Below are 16,839 nucleotides of genomic sequence, written 5' to 3' on the forward strand. Positions count from 1 at the left end.
AGTCCTCATCATTTCTGACCATCAGCGATGCTGGCTGAGACTGACAGGCGTTTTGGTCCAACAACACAAGGAGGGCACAGTTCCCCTGTTAATGGTATAAGAATACATATTCATTATTTTGGCACTGCTGCAGTGGTGCTTACCTCGCACAGTGGGGAGAATAGTGGGAAACCAGAAACTCTCATTTCATGAAGTGTCCAATGGCCCTTTGAGACTCTACTGGACCATTTCCATTTTTTTGTGTTATGGCCCAGTTCTGAGATGACACAAGTCTGGTGAAATGTCTCTCAACTGTGCTTATGAGGGAGCAGACAATGCTGTAGCTTTGTCGAAACTACCTAGGTGTGGAATTGATTTGGGCAAGGATGAGAAACCACTGGGTGCTCCATATAAGCCACTCTGAGCTTTCTAAGTATCAGTTGTGGCGGTGTTGTTTTTCCATACCATAAAAAACTAGAGTCCTTTCTTGCACATGCATGCCTTTGTGGTTAAGGTGAACTGAGCTTTCCCTAGCCATAGAGGATCTGGGGTTCCCACCCTTCGGCTAGGGCCTCCCTACCACACACTTTTCTTCTTTCAAATAAGAATTGCATAATTGAACATTCTCACTGTGGTCATTTCTTTTCCTTTTGTATATTGTTCTTCCATTCTGGAGGGTTCTAAGGAACTGCATGCTGGAACTTGTGATCAAGCCTGCTTTAAAAAAAACAGACACCAAAAAAAAAAAAAAACTGGGGAGGAATTATCTTCCTGGTGAGTCTTGAGATTGAAATGTGGGTAACTGCAAACCAGGGCTGTACATGGCTAGCACGTTTTGTGGCAAAATAGGTCGTTTCATATCGCTTGTCCCTTCTGCTTCTGGATTGCTGGTCCCACCACTGCTCTGTACCAGATTTCATTGCTGAAACACACTGTCAATGACTCCAACTCTAGCACATGATTTGGTGTGCAAATCATGCCTTGCTGGATTCCACCTTCCCCCTCTCGCAAAAAACCCCCACCCCATTATCATTAATAACTATCAAGTTATAGTATTTGCTTTACCTATTTAATTAATTTATATACCACTTTATCATTTAACAGTCTAAGCTGTCTACAAATCCCAGCAACAAAAAGAAATCAGTCCTGGCCCTGATCAAGCCAACACCTAGTTAGTTTCACATTTATTATGGCATAAGCTTCAGGGAAGACCCTTGCGAAGCAGATCTCTGCAGCACAGCTTCTCCTTCCTGCCTGACCATCCTGCCCTTCTTCCCCAACCAACCTTTGTTCCAGCTTCTTGCCTAACAAACAAACTAACTAACTAACTAACTTCCCGGGCCCCAACAGTCCCAGATTGCCATGGGTGGCCAGAACCAACCCAAGACCACCTGCAACTGAATCCCCCCGACTCAGGCCAAGACAGATCTCCACCACAAGTCAGCCAGGTGCAGTTCTGGATTTAGCTAACTGTCATATTGCCAGAACGTTACGATGAACATTTTGCTTGTGGTATGATCCTGGGGAAAGTAACCTCAGGGGCCACAGATATTGTGGGGCCTGGACCCCAAAGCTGCAATTTAAAATGTTTAAGACTAAGAAGTAAATTCCTCAGCTTCCTATATGTGGAGAACAGGGCATGGAACAGATGTTCATAGGGCTTTAGCATAAGCTTTCCCTCATCTACCATTTAAGAGACTACTCATCCCCCAGAACACCAGCATCTTGAGTTTCCAGAAGAGCAACTGCAAATAATATCAGTCATGTGGATGCAGCTCTCCTCACCAGTTCTCTTTTAGTAATGGATGCTTTTGAATTATGGTGCTGGAGGAGAGTCTTGAGAGTCCCATGAACTGCAAGAAGATCAAACCTCTCCATTCTGAAGGAAATCAGCCCTGAATGCTCACTGGAAGGACAGATCCTGAAGCTGAGACTCCAATACTTTGGCCACCTCATGAGAAGAGAAGACTCCCTGGAAAAGACCCCGATGTTGGGAAAGATGGAGGGCACAAGGAGAAGTGGACGACAGAGGACGAGATGGTTGGATAGTGTTCTCGAAGCTACCAGCATGAGTTTGACCAAACTGCGGGAGGCAGTGGAAGACAGAAGTGCCTGGCGTGCTCTGGTCCATGGGGTCACGAAGAGTTGGACACGACTAAACGACTAAACAGCAACAACTTACAATGGTCAGTTTATCTAACCCTGCCAGCCTGCACAAATTCATGCATTCAAGCTCTGCAGAATTGCCGGTGCTTGAGAAAGTTACCAGCTCTTGGCCACACTTTCTGACGCTTAGGTGTGCCCATCCCTGCCTTCAATTTAGGGAGGACAGTGAAGAATAGGCCGTCACCTTCACAGAATTGAGTAAGTGGTTTTGCCATGAGATATAGCACCGGCCTGCTTTCTTCTCATTCCCCAGCTCAAGTACAAATTGAACTCATTAACAGTGCCAGTCTCCAACGGAGGCCAGGGAAGGTGGTCATTATCTTCAGAAGACAAGCAAGCCTTGCTGAGACTCTTGTACTTCCATTCATCCTTTTGTGTATGGGCGTGTGTGGCATGGCAGGGTGATGTCACCACCCAGAAAAGCCGCAGGGCATGCCCAGCCCCATTAATCAGAAAGATGATCCATCTTAAATCATGCAACCAATCCCACTTCCTCCGGAATATAAATAAAAAGAAGAGCCCTTAAGTCCCAGGGAAAGGAAGCACACCCGCCTCCGTCTCATCGACCATCTGTGCTCTCTCTTGCTCAAAGACATTGCTTTGACGCCAGTCAAAATGTCTCACCAAACTTCAGTGAAGATCCAGAGGAGAGGCTTCAGCAACTCCTCTGCCATCGTGCCTGGCTGTGGCCGCACCAGCTTCACTTCATGCACTGTGACCAGAGGTGGAAGCTATGGTGTTGGTGGTGCTGGTTTTGGTAGGGTCAGTGGTGGTGGTGGCGGCGGCGGCTTTGGCAGCCGAAGCCTCTGCAATCTTGGTGGATTTAATAGGGTCGCAGTGGCTGGTGGTGCTTCCAGCATCGGTTACGGTTGTGGTTACAGTGGTGGCCTTGGCAGTGGATTTGGGCTTGGTGGTGGAGCAGGTGGCAGCTATGGGCTGGTTGGAGCTGGCTTTGGCGGTGGGAGAGGCGGTCCCAGCTTCCCTGTTTGCCCACCTGGCGGGATCCAAGAAGTGACCATCAATCAGCAGCTGCTGGCACCTCTCAACTTGGAGATAGACCCCAACATACAGAGAGTCCGCAAAGAGGAGGGAGAGCAGATCAAGACGCTCAACAACAAATTTGCATCCTTCATTGATAAGGTGAGAAGTCAGATTTCATGAATGCCTTATCCTGCGACCCTTGAGTTGTTTCAGACCATTCAGTCGCTTTATTTCTGCTACTCTCTTTCATTCTAGGTCAGGCCACTATCACCATTTAACGCAGGCACTACCAGCCATGTGCTCAGTGGCACAGAGCTGTCAACTTTTTATTGGCCGTGCTTTTGATTCTGGGAGCAGCACTTTCTGCAAAAAAAAATTGCAGCCGATCCCTTTTTGTTTGTTTGTTTTGCCATGGACCTAAAGTGATCAGGAAATCTTCTGGAGATGTGATTGTCTTATGCCTGAAATTAACGTGGCTTCAAGGCAAATTTGCAGATTCTTTCTTGGGAGGAGCATCTGAGCACTCAGTAATTTCAATAAGATTGGTGAAATTCCACATAACCCCTTTACTTGGATAACAGTTTCAAGTTGCTGTTAGGCACTTGTCCAGGGCTGGTAAAATAAGTTGGAAAGCAGAGTCCAGAAACGTGGAGGGGTGAAGCAATTCTACCCCAGAGGGTTTGCATTTGATGCAGAAAGCAGGGCTGGAGGGAGAGATGACTCATGGTGAATAGCAGTGATGGATAGGAGAGAGTCAAATAGCAGCACTGAAGATGCATGCAAGATGAGCCTTGAGTGGTTCACGGAGCTCATTCATTCATTCATTTGCTCACATTCGTAATTTGCCTCATCCCAAAGTTTGAGTGCAGGTTATAATATATTAAGAGTGATTGTATTAACAGCCTGATCCTCTGCAAGCTTGCTTTGAAGTAAATCTCAGTGTTCAGTGGGACTCACAGGTAAAAGTGCTCAGCAATGCACTTAAGAGCCTCATTAAAAGTTAAATCAAATCAACTAAAACACAATGCAAAAATAATGTTATTTGAAATTTTACCCCACTTTTCCTCCAAGTAGCTCAAGGTGAAATGCATAGCCCAGCAATCCAATTTTATCTTCACAACAGCCCTTGGAGGTAGGTCAGACTGAGAGAGAGAGAGAGAGAGAGTGATTGGATCCATGGTCACCCAGTGAGCTTCATGGCTGAGAAGGGATTTGAATTTCCAATCTTAGTACATATCCTAATGGCAACTCCCTTAAAAGATGCTCAGTCCTGAGCACAGATGAAGTTTGATGAGGGATGGGAAAAGGGTTCCATATAACTCAAATAACTCAAAACTTAAAAGGTTTTCTTAATGTGTATTACGTAAATGGATGCAAAATCTGAGTTATCTCTGCGTGTATGTGTATGTGTGTGTGTGTATAGATAGATGATAGAGATAGATAGATAGATAGATAGATAGATAGATAGATAGATAGATAGATGATAGATAGATAGATAGATAGATAGATAGATAGATAGATAGATATAGATAGATGATAGATGATAGATAGATAGATGATAGATAGATAGATGATAGATAAATAGATGATAGATAGATAGATAGATAGATAGATAGATAGATAGATAGATAGATAGATAGAGATAGATGATAGATATTTCAACCCAGCCTATATGTGTACTTAGGGTTAGACTCCACTCAGTGTGAAATTTCCCTATGTGCCTTGTTAACACTTAACTCTGCATATTGCTAAAAGAGCCCTTAATACAACTAATGGTCATATTAACCGTGGCCTAAGATCAGCTTTTTGGGAACGCAGGTGGCGCTGTGGGTAAAACCTCAGTGCCTAGGACTTGCCGATCGTATAGTCGGCGGTTTGAATCCCCGCGGCAGGGTGAGCTCCCATCTTTCAGTCCCAGCTCCTGCCCACCTAGCAGTTCGAAAGCACCCCTAAGTGCAAGTAGATAAATAGGTACCGCTTTATAGCAGGAAGTTAAATGGCGTTTCCGTGTGCTGCGCTGGCGCTGGCTCGTCAGAGCAGCTTCGTCACGCTGGCCACGTGACCCAGAAGTGTCTTCGGACAGCGCTGGCTCCCAGCCTCTTAAGTGAGATGAGCGCACAACCCTAGAGTCGGACACGACTGGCCTGTACGGGCAGGGGTACCTTTACCTTTATCTTTAAGATCAGCTTTAGAAGCCTTGCCATTAAGATAAATAGACTGGCAGGCACCAAAGACAGGGTCACTTCAGCCATGGTTTATGGAATTTATTTCTAAGGGATGTGTGATTGGCCTTCTCTGTGCCAGTCTTCAAAAAGGCCTTGAGGATAAACTAAGATAGTTTCATTCATGCCACTGCTGGGTTCTAGAGCATTTATTTTAGTTTATAGAACTTTGTGGTTATTTTTATGCTAGGCTAAACATCCTTTAAGAGTCACCTAATTCATACTTAACTGGCTTTTTGTTGTTTCGATTTTGGAATTGGTTGTTTTATCTGCCATACGTTTGTAAGCTTCCTAGAAATTGCATCGTCCTGTAAGGCAACTTAAGAAACCAACAAATGAACAAGATAAATAAAATGGAACATAAGTCTTGTTACCTGAACGATTTGCAGGAAACTAGCTTGTAACTCCTTCTGTTGTGCATGATCTAGGGTGTCCTTCCAATTAACTGCAGTGAATACCTCCAGTATTTAGGCTTAGATTAATGCTTTTCAAGTGGGACCCAAACTGTTGAAATTAATGGCCCAAATTAATGTCACCTTCCCAGCCCTTCTTTCTTCCTCAGCAGCAGAAACACACAAATACCAACACTGAACAAACATATGTCCCCCCCCCCATTCTTCATGTGAATATACCTAGGCAATAATAGAATTTAAACATGAGATACAGGAAGGGAACACAATTTAGAAGGGGCAATGTGGGAATCTGTTTCTTCAAGGGTCCTTCAATGGTGTGTTGCTGGCAAGCAAGGAAGGAAGTTCCTCATTACGAGACTAACCCAGGCATGGGCAAACTTGGCCCTCCAGATGTTTTGGGACTACAGTTCCCATCATCCCTGACCACTGGTCCTGTTAACTAGGGTTGATGGGAGTTGTAGTCCCAAAATGGCTGGAGGGCCGAGTTTGCCCATGCCTGGACTAACCCAATAATATGTCAGGACTCAGCTGTAAGGAGAGACTCACACTTAGGAAAATAGGAAGCTGCCTTGTATTGTGTCAGGACAGTGGCCCATCTACCTTAATATTGTCTACACTGACTGGCCGTGGCTCCCTGGAGTATCAGATAAGGGGCATGCCCTTTCCTGCCTTAGGATGCCAGGGATTGAACCAGTAGATCATCTGCAGGCAGAGCAGTTACTCAGCCACAGAGCGAGGGCCCTTGCCAGTTTGTGAAACACTTGCTTAGCATCCCCATTGGAGTGTGACTTTTGTTTAGTTGTTTAGTCATGTCCGACTCTTCGTGACCCCATGGACCAGAGCATGCCAGGCACTCCTGTCTTCCACTGCCTCCCGCAGCTTCGTCAAACTCATGCTGGTAGCTTTGAGAACACTGTCCAACCATCTTGTCCTCTGTCGTCCCCTTCTCCTTGTGCCCTCCATCTTTCCCAACATCAGGGTCTTTTCCAGGGAGTCTTCTCTTCTCATGAGGTGGCCAAAGTATTGGAGCCTCAGCTTCACGATCTGTCCTTCCAGTGAGCACCCAGGGCTGATTTCCTTAAGAATGGAGTGGTTTGATCTTCTTGCAGTCCACTTTTAGAAATGGTTAATGATGCTGTAGGTCTTTCTGCTTCCAGGTGCGTTTCCTTGAACAACAGAACAAAGTGCTGGAAACAAAATGGACATTGCTGCAGGAGCAGGGCCAGAAAACAATCCGAAACAACATTGAGCCCCTTTTCGAAGCTTACATCAACAATCTGAGGAAACAGCTCAGCTGCCTGGAAAGTAACAAAGGAAGATTGGCTGGAGAACTGAGCAACATGCAGAACCTAGTTGAGGACTTCAAGCACAAGTAAGCCTCTCTCTTCCTCTCAGTTTGTTTTCTATGTCTTCCTTCTCTTCTGCATCTCCTCCCCTTTCTGCTAAAGCCACAATTCACACAAGTAATCAGCTTAACAGCAAAGCGTGTTCTCCTTCATGGAAGTCAGTTCTGTCCCCAGGCGGGGGGACAGATAGTCTTAACCAATGGCTAAACAACCACTCACCGTTTTGGATTTAAATAAAGTTGTGGCCAAAATTATGCCATAAACCTTAAACAAAAATTAAGTGTGCGTTGTGAGTTATTTGGGGGGTGGCTTGGGGACCTCGACACGCAACTTCAAATGCAACACGCACCATGTGGCAGTCTGTGCATACACAGCATAACATCTGCCATGTGGCTTGACCACATGGTGGATTTCAACAGGCTTGGTTTACAGGCCACTCAGGTCTTTTCTTTGCCAGGTGGTGCAGATTGGCCCTTTGTGATCAAGAATAACCTCTTAGATACCATCAGTGCCATTCCAAACTTCTTTAAGCATTGCAGCCATCTCTTAGTTGTTTTTCCTCTTTGTCTGTCCTGCCCAAACAGATATGAAGATGAGATCAATAGGCGTACAACTGCAGAAAATGAATTTGTCACCCTCAAGAAGGTGAGTGTCTGTAGATAGCCCATGGGGAAATAGTTTTGCTGTGAGGGGTAGTAGTCCTTTGCTATCGTATCCCACAAACCCTGCAGACACTAAGTCTAAAATATATTTCTACAAAGAAAGCTTTAATCATTCACAGTGGCTAGGCCACAGTCCTTTGTTTTTAAGAGACACATGTAAGTGTGTGTGTGTTGTTGTCCACAAAATGGATATATCACTCATTATTAGTGATGTAACTGGCATTAGCCAATAGGTTCCCACCACAGTCATGCACCTGTACCCCACAGAGCACACTCATGTTAGTAAGTAATCAATTTAGGAGCTGGATCGCCCTCTCTTATGCTATAACTTTAGACTGTCTAGTTCAACAATATCTTCTTTTTTTCAGGATGTGGATACTGCCTACATGAACAAAGTAGAGCTGGAAGCCAGGGCAGATTCCTTCAATGATGAACTCAACTTCCTCAAAGCTCTGTATGAAGCGGTAAGGATCACACCTATTCACTTTAGCTGAAGTGTTCTGTGCTGTACGGTTATTAAACGTGGACTGCCAAAGAGGCCATCTAGCCATCTGCCTTGCTATTTAGCTAGAAAAAGAGCCCCGTTTCAGAACCTCCCATGGATAATAAGGACAAAATGAAGGTTTATCCATGGGCTTTTGTTGTCTCTCAACTAGAGCTGACGTCCATTTTGCCTAAAGTGTAATTTTGAAGCAAAGTCTAAAGATTCTGGTTGGGTGAAAAACAACTTTGAAAAAAAGCAATTTCAAAGGAAGCAAAAGAGAAAGGGAATACTAGCAAAGTTTATCAGAAGGAATGAGATTTACCTTTACATCCATAACTTGCTACTAGGCTTCAACTGCTAAGGTAAAAAATAAAATAAACACCTGATGGTATTTTTCTGGAAAATTACAAGTTTTTTTAAAAAAATGAGAGTGAATTTCTTAAAGGGATCCTGAGCGCCCCTCTTTCCAACATATTTATATGCTAGAGATAAAATTATTACTCCTGTGAAAGGGCAAAAAATGTTGGAAGGGACTATAGGATCACACCTTTAGGTCCCCCCCCCCCAATGATATGAGGGTTTGTCCTCCCAGCCCTACCTCAACATTACTCACACATTGAGGGAAGATCTGAAGGGGGGGGGGGGAATGTCTGAAAACACATAGGGAGTCCCCATGAGCCAGAACTTGGAGTGCACAGAGTTCCAGCTCACAGGGACAGCCTGTGTGCAGCTCACCCACTTTAGAGCTATTAATCATGCAGAACACAGAAAACCTGGACCCAGAGGTGTTTTTGGGCTCATGGTGCCTCACTACTTGGCAAGAAATGTATGCTGATGTTACGATCCTTTGTGAATTCCATGAGAGACTCATCTTCTTCCCAGCATACCATAGCACTAGTCTGTCCTGCTAAATTTGAATGGGTAATGGAATTTCAAGGGAACAGACAGAGCTAAGTTGAAAGTCCAGGAATTATAGGGTGGGGTTTGAGTGTCCTGTACAGTGCCTTCTTTTAATTGCCTATGAATAATCATGGCTCCGATCCCTGCAATCCATGTGTGTTCTATCTTCTTATGTTTTAAAAACCTATTTTCATTTTTTAAAAAGAAAAAGAAAACAGGTGTTTTGGAAGCAGAATGAGTTACGTGTACGCAAGTTTGCTTGCTTGCGTAACTCCTTACAGCTGAAGGATTCGCTTGGAGCACAGTTTGGGCTGGGAATTTGCAGCGGATGCAGAATTCAGTATTATATGGCTTTGATTGAGATGTTGCTGCCTCAACTACAGGAACTTGCACAGATGCAGACACAAGTCTCTGACACTTCCGTGATTCTTTCAATGGACAACAACCGCTGCCTGGATCTCGACAGCATCATTGCTGAAGTCAAAGCTCAGTATGAAGACATTGCAAACAAGAGCAGAGTGGAGGCTGAATCCTGGTACCAAAGCAAGGTAAAACATCATAAAGGAGCTAGAGAAGGGTGGCTTTCCTGATGGTTCGTGGCTTAAAAAATAAGCCAAGTTGCTTCTTCCCCTTATTTCTGAAATGACTAGGCTTATTTTCAAAAGCCACTGAAAAATTGCTTCCGAACCACCCCTCCTTCCTCACTAGTCTCCCAAACTCCTCCCCTTTCCTTTAAACTAGATTTACTTGGCCAGGGAAGCAACAGCATACTCAGGCCTTAGGGAAGGAGGAAGAGCTGATCTCTCCCTCCCTACTTCAGTGTGCTGGTAGAATGCTAGAAAGGCCACCATGGCCCATGGAAATGTATTTTACCCAATGAGTATTGCAGTGATAGCACATCAAGCATATACTCATGTACCAGGCTTTTTTGTGACAGTACTCACCATTACAAGGTACCTGCACCACTTCTTTGCTGCCCATCGCAGCCATTTTATGCTGGTAAAGGTAAAGGTAAAGGACCCCTGGCAGTTAAGTCCAGTTGCGAACGACTCTGGGGTTGCTGCGCACATCTTGCTTTACTGGCTGAGGGAGCCAACATTTGTCTGCAGACAGTTTTTCTGGGTCATGTGACCAGCATGACTAAACTGCTTCTGGCGAAGCCAGAGCAGCGCACAGAAATGCCATTTACCTTCCCGCCGGAGTGGTACCTATTTATCTACTTGCACTTTGACGTGCTTTCGAATTGCTAGGTGGACAGGAGGAGGGACCAAGCAACAGGAGCTCACCCCGTTGCGGGGATTCGAACTGCCGACCTTCCGAATAGCAAGCGCTAGGCTCTGTGGTTTAGACCACAGCACCACCTGAGATTTTATGCTGGTACTCAGAGCGTTTTGATCAATATTTGAGTACCGGCACCTGATTTTTTAAAAATAAAAAAGCACCCCATATGGATAGAAAATAAGAATGGTTGCTCCAAATGAAATTAACCCAACGTTGCTGTGTTTGCTTTCTGCCTATATTAGTATGAGGAACTCCAGGCTACTGCCGGAAGACACGGTGATGACCTTCGCAACACCAAGCATGAGATTTCTGAACTCACCCGACAAATCCAGAGGCTGCGAGCTGAAATTGACAATGTGAAGAAGCAGGTATGGTCTTGCTGGAAAATACAAAATGTGAAAATGTGTTTAGAATTCTTTAAAGGAGAACCTTAATTGTGTTGGGGGTTCTTCCTCCAAGGGATACGAGAGAGAATTTCCATAGGAGAACTTTGGTCCAATACATAACTTTTTATCTAGGCTTTCCATGACTCTTAAGATTGGGTCTTGTTATTCAATCCCTGTATTTATCTGCTTTTATAATACAATTTTACATTGCTTGTTTTATCTCTGTTTTTATAATACTGTTTTGTAGTTTTTATGTTATATTTTTGCATATCGCTTGGAGATTTTTAAATATTAAGTGGTGTAGGTATGTGTTTAAGTAAATAAATAAAATAGAGGCAGGAGAGTTGCTCAATAGCATCTCATAATCATGCAAAGTGGCTGATTATTTATTAAGTGCAGTCGGTATCAATGGTGGTTTATGGAATACAGTAACCTAAGGAAGCAATAGGTCTTTCTTGCTCCAAGGAGCTTGCGTGCCAAGACCACAAGCCCCACAGTTCCCCATTGATTAATAAACACACCAGCACAAGTATTTAGGATTATGGGCTAAAACAGGTCACAACTTTATTGGTTACAGATGTGAGCAGTTTGGCTTAGGCATTGGGTGATACCAGGCTATATATTGACTGCAAGGAGTCAAACGAAGGGTAAACCACCAGATGGGGGAGGCCTATGACTTACATCAAATAGGTGCACCCCAAGGGGTTCCCCTTGGGGTCATGGCATGGTCCTAGCTCACGCCTGGGCTTTGGACAGGATCCACACCCCCAGATCCCTTTAACAGGATACCCTTATCGAGGAGGGACAGGCGGAGGCTCCAAGCTCCCCTCCCTTAAACAAAGGCTTACCCAATGCCTAACCGCCACTCGAGCCCAAATGGCTCGCCACCAACACCCTCACACCTGCAGCCAATAGGTCTGTCTTGCTCCAAGGAGCTTACCATTTAAGCTAACCAGTCTTTACTCTCCCTACCTGCAAACAGTGTGCCAATCTTCAGGCAGCCATTGCGGAAGCAGAAGAGCGAGGCGAGCTGGCTCTCAAGGATGCAAGGCAAAAGCTTGCTGAGCTTGAGGATGCTCTTCAGAGAGCCAAGCAAGACATGGCCAGGCAGCTGAAGGACTACCAGGAACTGATGAGTGTCAAGCTAGCCCTAGATATTGAGATTGCCACCTACAGGAAGCTTCTGGAAGGAGAGGAATGCCGGTCAGTGAAACCAATCTTTGCAACCCATCCTTTCTCCAATGTTGATAAATCTAAGATGAAATATCCAATGTGGGGCATTCCAGATGGTGCTGGACTCCAGCTCCCATCAAGCCTGACCATTGGCCATGCAGGCAGGGACTAATGGGAATTGGACAACATCGGAAGGGCACCACGCTGGCTACCTCTGCTAATGATCATTGCATACAGAAGGGAGAGGCGATAGCTCTTCATCTAAACCAGGGCTTCCCAAACTTGAGTCTCCAGCTGTTTTTGGAATACAGTTCCCATCATCCTTGACCACTGGTCCTGTTAGCTAGGGATTGTGGGAGTGTAGTCCAAAAACAGCTGGAGACCTGAGTTTGGGAAACCCTGATCTAGACCAAGCATGGGGGACCTTAGGCCATCCAGATCTTGCTAAACTGCAGCTCCCATCATTCCTTCTCATTGGCCATGCTCATTGACTGATGGTGGTGTGGTAGAAGTTCAGCAACATCTGGAGGGCCAAGGGCTCCCTAGAGCTGGTCTCAGTGAAGAACTACCACCTCTGTCAGAACCCAGAGCTGATAGTTGTTCCCTAGTCCTACTTCCGATCTACCATTATACCATTCTGGTTGCGACGCAATTAAAGGATATTAAATATATCCTCCTTGAGTAATCTTAAGTGCCTGTCTGTCTTGGAGCCCAAATGAGGGATAACTTGTCCTCAGTCAACAATAAAGTATTGTCTGGTGTGCTGCTCCAGTGGTTTTCCCATGTACAGCTACCAATGTCACATGGAACAGTCAAGCTTCCCAATTTTACTGTCTGGTGGGAATATCATAGAACAATGGTTTTCAACCAGTGTGCCTTGGCACCCCGGGATGCCTTGAATGATGGTCAGGGGTGCTGTGGGCAACACTGGCCTCTGTCCCTCTTTCCTCCTTTTCTTATGTGTACAAACACAGATATCAGTCCACTATTGATTGCACCCCATATGAAATGCTTTACAAAAAGAAGCCATATGTAAAACATTTCAAAATTTTTGGTTCAGAGGTATGGGTGCACACTTTGCAGAACAACAAATTGAGCAAACGTGGTGAACATGGTATTTTTCTGGGTTATGAAAAAGGTTCCTATCATGTGTTAATCACTGACACAAAGGCGATTAGGCTGACCAGAAGTATGGATTGTAATCCAAAATGGGACAGAGTTGACCTTTTTCAATGTCATCCCATTTCAGATGATGATGGTGCAAAAGCAGTTAAGAAAGAGGCAGATTCTGTTGTTGATGATAATGCTGATGCCAACATAGATTCTGATGATGACACAGATTATCCAAGTCCAAAAGCCTCTCTTAAACAATCAGATGAGTCTGACACTGATTCAGACACATCACATTCATTTACATCCCATCTCTGCCTCCAAAAGTCTTGTGCAGCTGTTTGTTGCAGCGGCCCTGGCTACAAGTTCCCCAGGCAAATGGTGCCTCTGCGGCTGGCCAGGGGGTCTGGTTGCCAGGAGATGAGGCAGCCTCAGAGTAATCAAGCAAGCGGGTGAGGGAGCCCAGCCAGCCAGTCTGCCAGCCCTTGCTGTTGGGGATGGATGGACAAATGGGAGGCTGTACTGGCCTTGGTTGTGCTTCCTGTGTGCAATGGCTGCCTGGGAGCTGGGTGCCTGGCAGCAAAGGGAAGCCTCTCTGCCATGCAGGCCTGGTTATGCCTGCTGCTGCCACCGCCGCTTCCTCCCAGTGTGAGAAAGGTGCTGGCCTCATGTTCACTGCTAAGGCTGGGGGCAGCCTCTTCCCAGGTCCCTGTGGGACAGCACGAGAAGGCACTTCTCTTTGGGGCAGCAGCTCAGAGACCAGGGGTGCTGGCAGCTGCTTCTTGGGGAGAAGGGGAGAGGGGAGAGGAGGCTAAGGGAACACTCCACAAGGGAGGATGTTAGAAACGGATTAGGGGCTGCATGCAAGGGGTGACATAACTGAGCTGCTGAGGATCTGAGTGTGTTTCTCCACAGGGGAGCCGCAGAAAGTAGTTGCTCAAGGGAGCTGTGGACTCAAAAAGGCTGAAAAATGGTTGTGGAAGACCAGAGGAAGTTGTGCACACTGCTTTACATGCCACCTAAGGGGGCTTGCAGGGACACGGGTGGCGCTGTGGGTTAAACCACAGAGCCTAGGACTTGCCGATCAGTAGGTTGGCAGTTTGAATCCCCGCAGCGTGGTGAGCTCCCGTTGCTCGGTCCCTGCTCCTGCCAACCTAGCAGTTCAAAAGCATGTCAAAGTGCAAGTAGATAAATAGGTACCGCTCCGGTGGGAAGGTAAACGGCGTTTCCGTGCGCTGCTCTGGTTCACCAGAAGCGGCTTAGTCATGCTGGCCACATGACCCGGAAGCTCAATAAAGCTTACCACCCTCTTTTTGTTTTCTGACAGCCTGGCTAGTGATGGAGCAGGAACAGTGAACATCTGTAAGTATCCTGGGGAAATGTTTATAGCTTTGCACTTTGGGGAAGGGATGAAATAAATGATGCCTTGTTTCAGTTCACATTTGGAGGGCTGCACATAATGCTTCCACTCACCCACCTCACCATGCCCACATTTGTATACTGTAAAGCCCTGAATAGCTATGCCTATCCATTTGCACAGCTGCTGTTTTGATGCAACATCTTGGGCTTTCTCTGCTGGTGCAATGCTGCAACTCTCAAAGCCGCTTAGCTTTAACAGGTTGTTTCCAAACGTTGCATACAACTCAGTGTTTTTTGCCCTATTCGTTTTGTGCCTCTGAAAGTTAGCCATTCATAGGGACAGATAAGAAACTCAATTCATTTAATATTTAAAGGTGAAGCTACCTAATTCATACTTTATGAACAATACTCAAAGCAAAACCAAGTCACCTTTCAGAATCTGTACTTTTCCTACTTTTGCAATGCAGTTCTCCAGCCAAGTAACATGTGCAGAAATGCATATTCCGGGGGAAAGTGTGCACAGAAATGCATATACATACTAGTGAAAGTAGCATCCAGAAATGCATCCCATTGCGGAAATATGCTTTGCAAAAAATGTCAGTATTAGGCAAAATTGCATGCAAAAGTAGAGAAATTCACAATGAAATGCTGGTGCATTTTCACTAGCACTTTTTTTAAATGCAAACTGATTTGGAAATGTGGAGTAGTGAATTTAAGATTGGAAGAATGAGAAAATGAGAGAGCCAGAAGGGACAGATTTGCCCATTCCTACCCATTCAGCCCAGACACAGACAGACTGATGTGCTCTCAATGAGTCTTGATGACATGTCCTTTCTCTTTCATAGCTGTTGTCTCTTCAACCATCGGACGTAGCGGTGTGGCCGCTGTTGGCAGTGGTCTTGGCTATGGAGGCGGATGCAACGTTGGCTATGGAGGCGGAAGCAGCCTCAGCCTGGGAGGAGGTAGCAGTTTTGGAGTAGGAGGAGGCTGTGTGGGCCTTGGGAGTGGACTTGGTGCTGGAGGAAGCAGCTTCAGCTCTGGGAGTGGAAGAGGCGTCGGAGGCGGCAGCTGCTCCAGCGTGAAATTTGTTTCCTCTTCTCAAAAATCCTACAGATGCTAAAGCTCAAACTTCCTTGTAGTCTTTGAAAACAAAAATGTAACTTGTGAACCATGTCTCCCCTAGGCCTCCCTCTAGACAGTACACACACTTATTGTGAGTGGATTGTTCAATACCATCCCTTTGTTTGATCACATTTGGGGGAAATGTAAAACTCTACTTTTCAGATGATCTGTGTTGTAATGGGCTCTCTGACACCCGCAGAGTTTGCACCAATTTTTAATCTTGCTTCACCTCTCCACTTCATTGTTGATGTTTTCCAATCAGAATTCTAAAGTTTCAAATTTTGTATAAACCAGAGCAACATTTGTTGGTTCTTGCTTTAATTCTTTGATACCTGACTTCACTTTTTTTGGGTGTCCCTGTGTGTGTGTTATTGTGTTCAATAAAATGCATTGTAATTTATAAAATGTTCCAGTCCTTTTGAATATACACCAGTTATCTCAAATAACTTGAGCACTCGCACAACAGGTTGAAAGTTTCTGAAGTGCTTTCCATCTCACTATTCTGGACAACAGTTCTGGGAAAGAGGCCAGTATTATAGATGTTGCAGGTGTTGGTGTGGGGGGGGGAGGGAAGGGGTTAAGGTTGAGGCAAAAGTGGCTTTCCTAAGACTATCTGTTGGATGAGTTTATAAAAAAATTAACTAGGTGCTTCCTAGAATGAATGCAATTTCCATTCTGACCTGTGTTCATCACAAACAGCAGTTTCTGGCCCAGTGCAGTTAAATTCCCACTAAATGCTACATTGTCACTGTCTTCTATTGAATGTAAGTCATTTAATTTACTCCAATCTAAAGAAAATGTCAAAAACAACATTAAAAAGTCTATGTATCATTTGTGGGCTTAGAAAAAGGATGTGAACGAATACCAATCATATTCACTTATCTTTTCCTGACCACAAATACATGAACTGCAACAATTTCCTATTTTTGCTGGAGTTCTGACATCCCTATTTTTTAGCTCCTCTTGGCTGCTAAGCCAGCCTTCTGCAACGTGGTGCCCTCCAGATGCTGTTGGACTACATCTCCTATCATTCCTGATTATTGGCCACGCAGGCTGTGGTTGATAGGAGTTATAGTCTACTCTAAAACATCTGGAGGTCACAAAATTGGCCGAAGGCTAGGCTAACCAGCCCTATAATAAAATAGATAGGGAGGGCTATCACATTTCAACCCTAATCTTTTAGATTTACACCTGGACTATTATATGGAGCAAAATGACTGAGGCAGCAGAAGGCTTATTCACAATGCCACATAAA

General features: G+C 45.1%; 1 protein-coding gene across 1 annotated transcript; it reads left to right on the forward strand.

Annotated features, from left to right (window-relative positions):
- The first annotated feature begins 1,309 nt into the window (after positions 1–1,309).
- LOC310840163 (keratin, type II cytoskeletal cochleal-like) lies at positions 1,310–15,989 on the forward strand. The gene is made up of 9 exons (XM_083729434.1): positions 1,310–3,285; positions 6,919–7,133; positions 7,692–7,752; positions 8,138–8,233; positions 9,537–9,701; positions 10,677–10,802; positions 11,803–12,023; positions 14,431–14,465; positions 15,308–15,989. The coding sequence occupies exons 1-9, from the start codon at positions 2,761–2,763 to the stop codon at positions 15,580–15,582; spliced, it is 1,719 nt and encodes a 572-aa protein (XP_083585560.1). The 5' UTR covers positions 1,310–2,760; the 3' UTR covers positions 15,583–15,989.
- The last annotated feature ends 850 nt before the right edge of the window (positions 15,990–16,839 follow it).

The sequence above is a fragment of the Podarcis gaigeae genome (genome assembly GCF_964106915.1).
Source record: "Podarcis gaigeae genome assembly, chromosome: 2".
NCBI classification, from domain to species: domain Eukaryota; kingdom Metazoa; phylum Chordata; class Lepidosauria; order Squamata; family Lacertidae; genus Podarcis; species Podarcis gaigeae.